Below are 14,058 nucleotides of genomic sequence, written 5' to 3' on the forward strand. Positions count from 1 at the left end.
TAATTTTATTTTTCTTTTCGGATTGCCAGCATCCGCAGTTTTTTGCTTTTAGCATCAAAACAACTTGTGCCTTTAACACCAAATGTAGGGTCATTGGTATCAAAAATGATTGAAGGTGGAGGTTTAAGGAGTGAATTGCAGAGAAATCCTATGCTGTCTAAAGCCAAAGCTGGGGGCAAAAGGGGATGGATGGGTGGGGAAAGGACAGGGATCTAATTTAGAGGGATTCAAACAGAGTTACAGCAGGGATGCACTTGGAGCAGAAAAGGAGATAGGTGATGAGAATAGTAGTTAATGAAAATAAAGTCGTTGAAAGTGTTTTTTTGAGGCAAGGGTAACAATAGCAATATTGAAATGGAGGGGTAACCAGTTACAATATCAGCTAGCATAGGGGTAAGGAGTTCAGTGGGAACTAATTGAACTGGACGAGCTTGGAGAAAGCAATGGAGTGAGATTTTAGAAAACAGATGGCGGTTTCAGTGCTCTCAACCAAGTAGGGAGGTGATGGGGGTGGGGTAGGAAATATCTAGTCATGAATAGTCTGGGCATCATGTATGTGGGTCAGTCTTGATCAATCAGCTGTTCTTTTCCTGTACATCATTTTGATGTGCTTGTGTGTTATGGGTTTAAGCCCCAATCCAGGATTTAAGTAATCTAGGTTAGCACACTGGTGCAGAAGTAATGAAACATAGGAAGAGTAGGCCATTCGGCCCCTCAAGTCTTTTCTGGCATGCAATTAAATCATGGATGATCTGTACCTCAAGTCCATTTATCTGCCTTTGCTACCTGATATCCTTACCTAACAAATATCTACCAGTCTTGAAAATTTCAGTTGAATTAGCACGCACAGTCTTTTGGGGAAGGGAAAGATCCAGATTACCTTTTCTGAAAAAGTGCTTCCTAATTACATTCCTAAATGTCCTAGCTCTATTCTAAGAGTATTTCCTCGTTCTGATTTCCTCACCAGAGATAATAGTTTCTCTGTATCTAACCTATCAAATCACTACCTTGAAAATGTCAAATAGATGACCCCTCAACCTTACATACTCTGAACAATACAAACCAAGTACATGCAACCTGTTCTTAAATTTTAACTATAAGTCCTGGTGAGAGTCTGCTGAATCTGCACTGTAATCTGTTCAAGGCCAATATCTCCTCAAGAGGTTTATTTACAAAAAGCTGAATGCAGTACTCCAGACATCTGACCTAGCTTTTCAAAGGCAATTAGTGATGTGCAACAAATGCTGGTCTTACCAACAATGCCCTCATCCCATGAATGAAAGAAAACACACGACTTCTAATCAGAGTTTAGACATTTTTATTCAAAAGTCTTTGACAACTTTTCTCTCCTCCGATAAAGAAAGTGTACTTGTGCTATTTGCAATTAATCAGTGCCCATGGCATCTGGTGTTTAAAGCAAATATGCTTTCCCACCATACAACAAATTCAAAACAACAGAGATTTTGAGCCCAGTGAACAGATTATCTAGTCCTCTGCTAATTATTAAGTGTAAGGCACAGGTAAACCATTGCATTTCTGTACAAGTCTCTTTGGCAGACAAGCATCAAGGAATAAACCAGCTACAGAGCAAATCACTTCGGAGTTAATATTCCTAAAGCAGCAATTGAACAGGGAAATCAAATTAGTAGATTATTGCACATTGGAGATGAGCAAAGTTGTACAAAACTGGCAGCTTTTTCTCTGGAAGGTAGCTGTAAGTGTCCCCCATCCCATTTCACTTGGCTCCTCTATGCCTGCTGAGACAACAGGAAACGATCACATCGCTCCAGCATGGACTGGACAAGGGCCCTGCAACAGAAAACTAGGCTGTCAGTCACAACACAGGGCATATAATCACATGATTTTTTGCTTTGCCCATTTTTACCTGTCCTTTCTCAAACCTGGGCAGTAATTGAACTGAGTAGTTTATTCTATTGTGGGGAAATCACAAACAAACCCAATCTTCTCACTGAACATCCACAGACATGCCATTTTCCAGTTGGAATCACTGGCTAGTACTCTCAAACAACCTGCACATACAGAAACATCCCAAAAACCTTCAAGAGGGGAAAGAGAACAGATGCCAAGCCTGTATCAAAGAGTTAGGAGAGATGACCAAAAGTTTGTTCAAAGCAGTGGTTTCGAGAAGCCTTTTAAAGTTAGAGCAGGGGGGGCACAATAGGAAGTTTGAGAGAGTTGGGGTAAGACAGCTAAGATATGTGGATACCAACGTTGGAGTGACGGCAGAAGGATTTGCAAGTGAATCCAGATTTAGAGGATTATATTGATAAATCAATAAGATTGCAGAGGTGTGGTGGGAAGAGGTCAGACAAGGATCTGTAGATTAGGATTTTAGATTCAATGCATTGGGAAACAAGGACAAGGTTACAGAATTTTGGTTGATTTGCAGTTGCAGAGAACAGAGATTAGGAAGCATTGCAGGCATTAGAGAAAAAAACCCGTGTATCAAAGACCGGAATAACAGTCCCAGCAAGTCATGATGAAAGAAATAAAGAGTCTTGGTGATAGAATACTGGAGAGGAAGTTTAGCTCCAAATCACATTAGACACTGAATTTGTAAACAACCTGACCAAACAGCCAGCGAGAGTAAAGGAATCAGTGACAAGGGTGCAGACAGGTTGAAAATGAAAATTGTGGATTCCTTGATCTTCAACAGAAGGAAATTCTGGTTCTTCCACGACTTGTAAAACAGGTAGTATGACAGAATTGAATCAGTCATGGGAAATGGTGGAGAGGTAGAGCTAGTGACATACAGAGCTGATCCTGCATCTACAGATGACAGGCATATAGATAATGAAAAGTGACCAACTATGATTCTTTGGCCAATACATATCTTTCCATGTGGACAGGATTCAAAGCCAACTCTCTCAAAGAGTGGCGTAGGCATGATGGGCCAAATGGTCTCCTTCTGTACTTGATGGCTCTATGACTGCTGGAGATGCGCTGCCTGTGTTGGGACAGCCTGGGAGTGAAACTGGCAATTCCACAAAAGTCGACCTCAGAAGAGAGGTGGTGGGAGGACAGTGTGGTTATGTCAAATTCTATGGAGAGATCAAAGCGCAATAGAGAAGCAGAGCCATAATCACAGAGGATATCCTTAGTAACTTGGCACAGAGCAATCTCATTGTTGTGTAGGGAAGAAATCAGACTGAAGAAATTCGAACAGTTATAGGACAGGTAAGCAGAGCTGAAAAGTGACAACGCGTTCAAGAGCTTGAGAGAGGAACAGGAGGTTGGAGAAGGAGCAACAGTTGGAAATGATGCATGGGTAACTCCAGCTGATATTCCTTCCCTAACCCAGAGGCACATAGGCCAGTTGTCCAAGCACCCTAGCTGACACCAGCTAACACATCACAGACTAGAAATCTGGAATCTTCTACTCTGCGTGGCTTAATGATACACTGGAAATACCTTAATTGACTAGGATAGCAAAATATATATGAACAGGTTTATCTAAGCAGGGATTGGAGCCCCTTCTCACCTCTGTCTTTTCTCTGCAATTCTTAGGATGTCACATACTCTGACAAATCTTTCAGACATATCCCCTTGCAGGCCTCTGTCATGTAACACGGTGAGTGCTCGATCTGGCCCAACTGTCTTCGCAAGAAGAAGAGCTATATTCTCCAGGCTGATACTATTTGACCTATCAGAGTCACCATTGGCTACACTGTCTCCATTCTGCATAGCAGGACAGCGAGTGATGTCACGGTGATTCCGAACCAGCTCCAGAACAAAATTCCATTCCTCCAGAGTCTCAGGCATCAGACCTAAACAAAAGAACCATGACTTTTAGAATTTTCCCTAAACCAGTTTAGTTAGTTAATATTGGGATAGCACAACAGGCATAGTCACTCCAGCCAGGTTTACTCAAAGACAATTCACTCTGGGCAAACTTAGTCAAACCTGAGTTACTTCACTGGGGACAGACTAGGTCCAGTTAGAGTTCTTCTGACAGGACAGTAGTATGAACAGATTTCTTGTGCCCAGAATTACACAGACCCAGGGCCACATGGGCAGATTGGCTGTCACGATACTCAAGACAGAGCACTGTACTAGGATTGCTAGCAACAGTAAGTGGCCACATTTCAATACTTCACTTACCGCTCGCCTGAGTCACAAGGTTCCTGGTTTAAGTCCCACTCCAGGACTTGAGCACAAAAATCAATTCTGATACTCCAGTACAGTGCTGAGGGAGGGAGAGAGTGTAGGGTGTACTACATTGGAGGAGGTGTCATCTTTCATGTGAAACATTAAACTGAAGCCCCATCTGCCTGGTGGATGCAAATAGATAGCACCACTTTGAAGGACAGGGAGTTATCCCCAGTGTCCTGGCCAATACTTATCCCTCAATAAACATCACAAAAACAGATTATCTAGTCATTGTCACATGATTATTTGTGGGACTTTGCACATATTGGCTGCTGTGCTTCCTAATTACAACAGTGACTACACGTCAAAAGTACCTCTTTGGTTGTAAAGCACTGAGACGTTCAGTGGTCAAGAAAATTGTTATATAAACGTCTTTCTTTTCTTTTCTTCTTTCTCTACTGTCTGGCTCCACTGTCTGATTAGAAATCCTAAATGAAAACTAAGTTGAGTTCTGCCAGATCTGCTTCTGCCTCAATCCGCACCAGTACAGCAAATCTACTGGGGGAAACTATGTGGATGTCCAAAACCCTCAATAATTACTTGAGAAAGAAATTTGTTAAAAATGGGAAGACTTTGGCAACTGTGTTTAAAGATACAAACTCAAAAAAACCCAAGCAATTTGATTAGACATTGAAATACAAACCATTCTGTTCATCAAATAGGCTGATATCATCCAGGTAAACAATGATAGTGAAAGCTTCAACTCTGTAGCCGAGCTGCAGACAAAGTGACAGGTAAGCAGGCCAAAACCTGTGAATGTAAAGAAGCCCATATTAAAACATCAGCCACTTGTCCATCTAGAGTTATGGAATAAGCTGTTTGTAAACTACTGAACATGCTTGTATTCCCCAATAATTAAACAAACTTCACCTTGAGATAGTCACTTAGTTTTTTGACTTGCTGACACCACTTTCTCCCCATTACTCAGCCCCTCCACTTCATTCAATGTGCTACCTGTGCATTACCCACCTCTCCTTACTGATCCCTCCTCCTCTGCCTTTCCCAATACTTGTGCTCCTCCCCCTACTTATCCTGTGACCCCAGACTCTGCTCTTCCCCCCGACTTTATGGATTCTGCTTTCTTTCTTTTACGCAGCCTATCTCGCCACCTCCCACCACCGCACTTCCTCTTTCTGTTACTCACCATGGCACTCCTCCTGTTCTCTCTAATAGCCTCCTTGTGTAATACCCCACTTCCCTCCAAAACACAACAATGGTACTCTCTGTGCCCACTCAATGCCCACCCTATGGTACTCCTTACTTGCTACTTATACTTTTATTTGACTCAGTGAAAGTCTTTACATACTTCAGAAACTGCCGATGATTTAACATGAGGCCATTTGTACTAAGGATTACCATCCTCAATCTGCCAACATCAGCTTTTGTGACGCTGCAGCTAAAGAATGAATCTGATAAGATTTATCCACATCTCCAAGCCATTAGCCATCTGTCCCCCAATGCACTGTGAATGACCCATCTTTTATGACCTATTGCCGTTCTCATTTCCTTCTTTCATCTCTTCATTGACAGTAAGTTCTAATTCATCACATTTAGGATGAACTTCCTTTCTTTAAGCTCAGCTGACAGCTTTCGGCATTTGCGCATGATCTCTACTCACAGGGAGGAATAAACTTTGACTATCTCTCTTAACAGTACTGATTCTTTCAGGGACAAAGCTTCACAAATACAGATTTTCAGTACTTCAGACAATTAGTGATTCTTTGCGCAAGTCTAGACAGTGAGAGTGTTGAGGGGCAATTCAACAGCTGCGACATTGCAGCTGGTATCCACACCCATACTCCAGTAGGATAATAATTTGGAAGGCACACAGAAATGGTGGACAAGAAAAGGCCCACTGGTCTATTGGGAGCAGGAATCCTTATTTTTCAGATGTAATTCAGGCTAATTATAGTGCTTCAGCAGAAATAAGCCAATTCAGCACTGACTGGAACTGGAACTCTCTGGTCTGTACAGTTTAGCACTACCCATGTACCACTGGCAGAAAACCAATTAAATCATTTTCAGTCTTGTATGAGCAGAGATACAGCAACACAGTACCAGCGGGAGGGATGTTGGTGAACTTACCCATAGGATTTACAGATGTCTAACATTTTCTTCTTTGTTTCAAGATCTCCTGGAAGCTGAGTAAAGTAACCGATCAGCTGAGCGTAGCCCCAGGTAAATCGATGGGAATGAGGCCTGGGGAGTAAATCAACAACACCATTGACTTAAACTTCAAACGCACATTGTTAGATTGGGTTTCCCATTCTCCTATTCTTACTTCCTCAGCCCTGCAGTAGCCCTCCCACCTCGAGCAAGAAGGTTGAGAGTTCAGGTCCCACTCCAGGGATTTGAGCACAAAAGCTAGCCTGACACTCCAGGGAGTGCTGCTCTGTTGGAGGCACAATCTTTCAGATGAGATGAGGTGTGGTTTCTCAAGTGGGCATAAAAGATCCCATGGCACTATTTTAAAGAACAAGGGGGTTGTGGCCAACATTTATCCCTCAACCAACAACTAAAAAAAAAATCATTACCACATTCACGTTTGCGGACTTTGCTGTGCACAAATTGTTTGCCATGTTTCTTACCTTATAACAGTGTTACAGATGGGGAGAGATGTGGGATAAGTTCTCCCTTTTCTCACATAAAAGCCAACTATAATAAGATATATTTTTGAGAAAGTGTTTTTCCCCTTTTTAATACTGTGACTTTAAAGAACAGACACGAAACAGAGACTTACAACTTACAAGAAGACTTTCTTGTAAGTTTAAATCAAAAGGATAAATATTTATTTTTCACACCACCTGAAAAGTAAACGTCCAACACTCACTCCACAAACACACAGGCACTTACACAAGAAAAGATGATTTCTATAGATGTAATGTGCACTTAGATTACTAACAGAATAAAAAGAAATAGATCACTTGTTTACACAGTCTTTAAGATGATGGTTGAAACATTACAGGCCTAAAGGGTGCTCTTTTGATTCACTGGAGACAATGGAGGTCGGAAGTTTCTGGCTGTGTCAGATGAAATTGTGGCGGAACTCCAGTAGTGAAGAAATATAATCTTGCAGAAAAACATATAAGCCCCTTTTCTCTGCCTAGGGTGACTTTTGAGGTAGGGTCTTCCCTTGTGCTGGGTGAGAGATGGTTTCTCTCTCTGATCTTCATATCCCAAACTAACCCACTGGGCTGCCATTATGGATCAATAAGGTATTGGCTATCATCATCCAGTTTCAGTCATGTGACAAGAGTATCAATATATTCCATTATCCACACATTGGGCTGACGACAGATGTAATTGGAACACAGTGGGGAATGAATGATATCCTATCAACATTGATTAGCCTCTGAAAAGTCTTTATTTGAAATTCCATCTTCATGGGGCCAGTCAGTCTGGCAGCCATTGTCATTTCAAGTCTCTTCCGTTGAAATGGTGAGGGGTAGTCAATCAGCACCTGGGAAGGCCATTTGTATTTTTAAGTAACTTCCCAAAGATATGCTCAGGCATGCCTGTCTCTGTCTGAACAGAAACCACAAAATAAGTCACCTGACTCTGCGAGGTCCATTTCAGTGTCCATATCCCTTGTTGCTTCTTAGTCGAGTGTCCATCTCCTAACAAGCTTTATGGGCATATGACCATCTGACCATAACAACTGTGACTACACTGCAAAAAATAGTTCATTGGCAGTAAAGCACGCTGGGCACCCCAAAAGGCTATATAAAGAAGAAATAAAGATTTGCATTAAGTGATTTTTTCTCTCCTGCTTGGGTGCTTGACAAATGTTGCTCTGCAAGGTCAAAAGATGTGCCAGGCGTGTGGTTTTGATTCAATCGCTCTCTCCTTCGCCCTTTCTCTAAAAAGTTAAATGCAAAGAATAGCAGGACTGCAACAGAAACAGAAATTTCCGTTTGTATTTCATTAGAAACAAAGCTTCAGAACGAGAGATTAGAAATAGTTATCTGCTTGCAATCCTGCGTTTTGCAATCAACCGAGATAAAGTTACTTGAATGAATGATGGACCTTGCTTGGAATGCTAATATGTGCAGTTGGATAGATGGAAATGTAATTTCTAATCATAACTGATTGTGAAGACAAGCCTCAGCAAAGTATGTTCAGGAAGCTTATATTTCAAGCTATAGTCTTAAAAATTTAACTCGTTGATTAACAAACTATCTGGAAAAGTCAATATTCAAAGAAACTACTTCTAAGTCAAAGAAAAAAAGCCCCATTATAAATAATCCAGCAGCCCTCTTGTTCTTCAATTTTATTTCCAACAGAACAACTTAAAGTACTTCATTGGCTTCAAAGCACTTTGGGACACCCCAAGGTTGTGCAATGTGCTATATAAATGCTAGTCTTTCTTTCCTTTCAAGCCTCTTTTGTGTAAAGCTGGTTATGGGAACTCAGAAATTCTCTCACATAACATGCCATCAAAGTCCACGTTGTGAGAATTCACCAGTAAGAGGTCATAAGACAAAAGGGCACATTAATCTCTTTTGGGGCGATTCCAAATTTATTGTACAAGCATTGTGTTGTTTAGTATCTTACTATATAATTCTGCTTCAATGTTACTTTAGCTCAAATCACACTAAGTAGTATAGTTTTACTGTATGTTATTATTCTGAGCAAACATAAAAGCAGGCGAGCCAATCCATCTATTCCCCAGTATGAGATTTACTATAAATTCAGGATTATATTTCTAAACTTAGGCTTTGCTAACCTATTTCCAGCAGAGGATAAAGACACAAATTTCAGTTCACAAGAGATGCAGCCCGTTTACTATAACCTAACAAGGAATAAAAGAAAGCTATTGAGGAATAAATACAACTTGTACCAAGGAGACTCAGGATCCTCTGCTCTACACAAATTACACAAATCGAACTCCTGACAGCTTTCCTCAGAGCAACATTAAACACACCCTCACTAACCCCTTCCTTTAATTATGCCATTTGGAAGTCAGTCATTCATTAAGAGCTATAATGAAATATTACAGGATTTTATGCAGTTCACACATTAGACAAGTCAGTTGTTGCTGCAAATGATTAGTTACCACTCAGAACTTTCAATTTTCAAGAATTTGAAGCAAAATTGCAGAATCTGAGAAACAAATCACACTACACATGATAACCACGGCTCTACAGAATGTATGGCAGACCTCACAGCATGTCACATCATTTACCTTGTGCATTGTGCCACAGGCCTTAGTGAACTGCACATTATATTAGAGGGTACCATGTAGTATGTAGCATTACATCCAACAGTGAGCCTCAGAGCACATAAATGTGACTCCTCCTTACCTGGGATTTCCATCAATATCGGTGGTGTCAGTCCTCTGGGGAGCATCGTGAGACACAGCAAGTTGCAGCCAATCCAATTTTCGTGATTTAGGCTGAAGAATGGCCTCTAACAGATGCAATCTACTCATAGAAAACAGACAGAAAATCTTTAGTTCAGGGTTAGCCAATTAGTTGCAAAACACATCATTTCTCTGACCTCCGTAGTGGACGAAGACCACTTTCATTATATTTTTTAAAACTTCCCCTAGTTATGTCCTGTTCTCTTTCAAAGCTGGGTATGGCTCCACAGCATTTTGTCCACGTGGCCATTCCTCACACAAAAGTTTAGAGAGTGGGGGATAAACAGGCAAATTAGATAAGTCACCCTTTATACTTCTCTGCCAATTTTGATTTCCATTCAGGGCTAATCTGAAATTGCCCGAAGTCAAAATTAGTCCCAGTGAACGCTGTCAAGAATTTTGACTGTGGACAATGTAGCATAGCTGAGCATGATCATCCCTTAACCCAAAGTGAACAACACACACCTTTCAGTGGGGGTCACTGGATAGTAATGAGGAGCACAGACGCTGATTAATTTTTGCCTTTCCCTTACTCTTAGGTTCAGAGGTCAAATTTAGCATACCTGACATCGCCACGGCTGACACCACCCAATGTAACAGATATCAGGAATTGAAAACTGAACCAAAGAATTTCACTAATATTTGTGCTCTCAAAGTGGCTCTTCAGCTTGTTGCCACACATTTTAAATTCTTGAGACTGCCAGAATAATCAAAGGAAAAGGTTGAATTTTGCTCTCCTGGAGAATGTATACTGAATGCACGTTACAGTCTTTTCCCAGATACAGAATTGCTGTACGGCTAGAGGGAAACTCATCTATAAAGCTTTCAATGATTTACAGAGTACTAACTGAATAAACTGGAAACCACAGTACACAGCACATACTGTGTACATACAAACAATATAGTTATATGTGCACATCAAGCCTAAGAGAATTGGGCTGATCAAACACTAACCTCTGGTCCTCTGGCTTGGATTTAACCAGGTTGTCGACATATGCTAAGAAGTGAGCTGGTTGCTTCTGACACAACTCCTTGATGTCTGACGGGAGAATGTGGGGATGGAACTGGACAAGAGACCTCAATGCAATTTCACCAAATTTCTCGTACAATCTGCAGAGATCACACATACAGTTCAACAGGGAGACATGGCCATCAACAGTCTTAAATATGGTCCTCCATAGCAGACCAAAATCTCAATCAGGAACCCATTGGATTGTTGCAACAGATTACATCTGTGATTCCCTTCACAGTATCACTTCCATGCAGAAGAGAAACCACAACAATAGGATCAATAGTTCTATTAAATCACTATTTTTATAAGGTCTTTTCATTTCCTGTAAGGAAGCTGGCTCTTAATAGGATTCAACTGTCTTCATTTCATGGGAACCAAGAAAAGGTTGACAAACAGAATAGAAGCCCAGCTTAGTCAACATCCCATAGCCAGAAATGGAAGCCCAAAGTCTAGGAGTACAAAGGTCTGCAAATAGTTACAGAGGCCATATATACTGTGAATACCAATCCTGTGATTTCTTCGCTAAATCTAACAATGTTTGGTCAGTCAAGTCCTGAAAGGAGGAAATTAGGAAATAATGAAGCTAGGAAACACAGCATGATGAAGCCAGAACAACACACTCAAAATGCAGGGAGAGTTGGACCAGAGCAATATTCTCACAATGCAAGAAGGGTGACTAATAGCATGATAATAGTAGTAGATGGTACACACTGCAGCCACAGTGCGCTGGTGGTGCAGACAGAAAGCTTCCTATGAAATTCCTAGAAGAGTGAATCCTTTTAGGAGCCAACTTCCTGACAGGAAGTGGAACAGCCTATTAAAATAGAATGTCATTATAGCATAATAGTGCAGGTTTACCTGGCTGCATGTGCCAGTAGGAAAGGACTTCCTGACTGCTTCTCACCAAGCAATAACTTCAGGACTTTTCGCAGATCTCCATTCTTAATGGTATTGGAGATTGGGTGCGACTGTGTTATCTCTGTAACAGAAATTGATCAAATCAGTCAATACTACTTTACAGTCTGCCCTGGTCCCAATACCTGCCTAAGCAACACCTAGCACCTGAATCAAACCAATTCATCAGTTACTGCATTTAATAATCACCATCCTAGCCACTACTAGCTGCAACCAGCCAGTTTCAAATTACAGCTCTTCCGGCCCCTGGTCACTCCAGTTATAGTCTGGGCTCTAAGCCTGGGCTTCACGCAACCCTGATGCGCAGCAACCAGTGCCAAGGGGAAGTCCTCCTTCCACCCACACCACTGTTGCAATCTTTCACATCCCTAGAAAGAATGAAAAAAATGTCAGTCAGATAGTCCCACCACAACCAGCATCATATCAACAAGTTAGTCCTTCTTCTACCATCAGCTGTTGTGAACCTAGACATTTATACGTGTAGGTAATGCTTACATCACTGCTCACTGAATAACAATCAGGAGTAGGAAATTTGACTGCTTTTCCTTTCCCTAACCCAGGGTACCAAAGTCAACTGTAGCACTAGCTAAAAATCAGCAAACCTAACAGGCAAACATTTCCAACAAAGATTGAACCTTAAATTCTCCTGGTTTGTATGGTTCAGCTATTCAGTGGATAAGCTTGCCAAGAATAAACTGGTATTTTCAATCAAAGCAAATCCAGCAGTGCCCACGGGAAATCAACGTAGGCAAAGACAGAAGGTGCTTTTGATCTTCATTAAGTTCAAATTGAAACCAGGTCAGGAGACAGAAAATGGAAGATCAGTGCTGCCTCATCAATAGTGGTGAGGAAAAGCTTTTTACATCAAATAAGGAAGAAATATTGAGCTAACTACTCTCCTAGTGTATGATCACACAACATGGATCAACAAATGGCTGGAAGCACGTAGCATATGATAAGGAAGAGTGCAAGTGAGAGAGAGCAAGGCCACTACAGAATAAACAGCACAGGTATAAAATCAGTGCATAGAAACCAGAGGTTTGCAGTTACCTTGTAATCCTAGGATGAGTGTCTGCCACACCAGAGGAGTGGACCAGTTATGAGCCGTGATGCTGCGCTTTACTCTCATTAAGTCCAACAGGAAGAAATAATTTCGCATATAGAGACAGGCCTGAGTTGCAGTGCCAATTTCAGGCAATTCTGTTGCTGGGAATTTATCTTCAGTCATACTATCAAATATTCCCATCTCAAAACACAAAGTGCTCAGTTCTGTCATGTCCTTAAAGAGATCTGTTGGTATGCTGCAGAAAGGGATTGTCACAAAGGGCACATTCGACAACTCAACTGAAAATGGCTCATCATCTACCACTGGATCCTTGGGTGTGACTCCCTCTTTCATCATTTCTTCTCCATGGTTTAGGATTGGTCCCTCCTGCTCTTGATGGGCAAATGGTACTGATTCTTCTCTCTGCTCTTGATGGCTAATCAAATCCGAATCCACCTCTGGCTCTCGATGGCTAAGAACAGATGTTGGCTGTTTCTCTTCTTCTTGAAAACATAGTGACATTGACCCCCCCTCTTCCTCTTGTTGAAGGAATGCTGCTGGTTCCTCCTCACCCTCTTGATGGCTAAAGGTTGCTAACTCCTCTTCCCCACCTTGGTGACTGAGTACTGCTGGCACCTCCAATTCCTTATGGTCAAATGCTGATGACTTCTCTTCCTCTCGATGGCTGAATACTGTTGAATCCTCCTGTGAAGTGCTAATGTCATGCACAGTTTGAGTTTTCACTTTGAACCGAAATGTTTTTTCCAAATGAGGGAGCCAGCACTGGAGTGCTTCCTTCAGAAGAGAAGTGTCAAACAAAACAAGGGGATCCTGTAGCTTAACGCTGTAAAATAAAAGGACGATCCTCAGTTCAAACTAATCACAGACCAGCCAGCCAACTCCAGTCACAGTTACAAAAATTACTGATCCAAGTGGTTATAATTCATATTAAATTTTAAACATAAGTGACCCGAAATCCTTCACCTGATTCACATTAATCTACCATATTTAACAGGGTTTACTATTAACCAATATAGAAAATCTCTGGTTCAAATAGTGGCCTGTGGCAAATTAACTGACCTCAGTCAAGGCAGCAGTATGGATGCTACATTAGTCAAATATACTGGTGCCAGAACTGGTGCAGGAAAGAGAAAAAAAGGAAGGGGGAGAAATCAGGTGGGGACAGATTCAGCTTCAGCCACAATGTCCACTATTGATTAAAGCTGATGCTCCCTGTCCATAATAACAGAAGAAAAAGTACTTGGCTGAGGTATTTTCCTCCAGTAAGTCAGGGCCTTCTGGAGACAAAATTGCAGTGGGAAAAACAGAACGGCGCCGTTTCATGTACACAAGATTTGCATGGGTGCTTTGAATGTACTGTATCATATCTTGTCTGATCATGGTCAATGGAGTGGTGCAAAGGGCATTTAACTCTCAATAGTGTGTTATCTGCTCTGGGATTGATTAACAGAAGCAGAGTAACTCCCCCTCTACCCTGCTCTAACAATGCTCTGTCTGTTCTGGGACTGATTGATGGGGCAGGGAAAAAGGGAT

General features: G+C 41.5%; 1 protein-coding gene across 6 annotated transcripts in view; it reads right to left on the bottom strand.

Annotated features, from left to right (window-relative positions):
* Nucleotides 1-1,301: 1,301 nt before the first annotated feature.
* Nucleotides 1,302-14,058, bottom strand: part of hps5 (HPS5 biogenesis of lysosomal organelles complex 2 subunit 2) — a 51,148-nt gene continuing 38,391 nt past the window's right edge. For 4 of the 6 annotated variants that reach the window (XM_078548996.1, XM_078549001.1, XM_078548998.1 and 1 more), the window contains 8 exons: nucleotides 12,510-13,348; nucleotides 11,403-11,523; nucleotides 10,487-10,642; nucleotides 9,474-9,593; nucleotides 6,256-6,369; nucleotides 4,814-4,920; nucleotides 3,503-3,788; nucleotides 1,302-1,809 (listed from right to left, as the gene is read on the bottom strand). In XM_078548996.1, coding sequence (XP_078405122.1) covers nucleotides 1,749-1,809; nucleotides 3,503-3,788; nucleotides 4,814-4,920; nucleotides 6,256-6,369; nucleotides 9,474-9,593; nucleotides 10,487-10,642; nucleotides 11,403-11,523; nucleotides 12,510-13,348 — 1,804 coding nt within the window. In that variant the 3' untranslated portion in view covers nucleotides 1,302-1,748. The remainder of the gene's footprint in view (nucleotides 1,810-3,502; nucleotides 3,789-4,813; nucleotides 4,921-6,255; nucleotides 6,370-9,473; nucleotides 9,594-10,486; nucleotides 10,643-11,402; nucleotides 11,524-12,509; nucleotides 13,349-14,058) is intronic. The other 2 variants (XM_078549000.1, XM_078549002.1) reach the window with 2 other exon arrangements.

This window comes from Cetorhinus maximus, chromosome 9 (assembly GCF_964194155.1).
Source record: "Cetorhinus maximus chromosome 9, sCetMax3.hap1.1, whole genome shotgun sequence".
Lineage (NCBI taxonomy): Eukaryota > Metazoa > Chordata > Chondrichthyes > Lamniformes > Cetorhinidae > Cetorhinus > Cetorhinus maximus.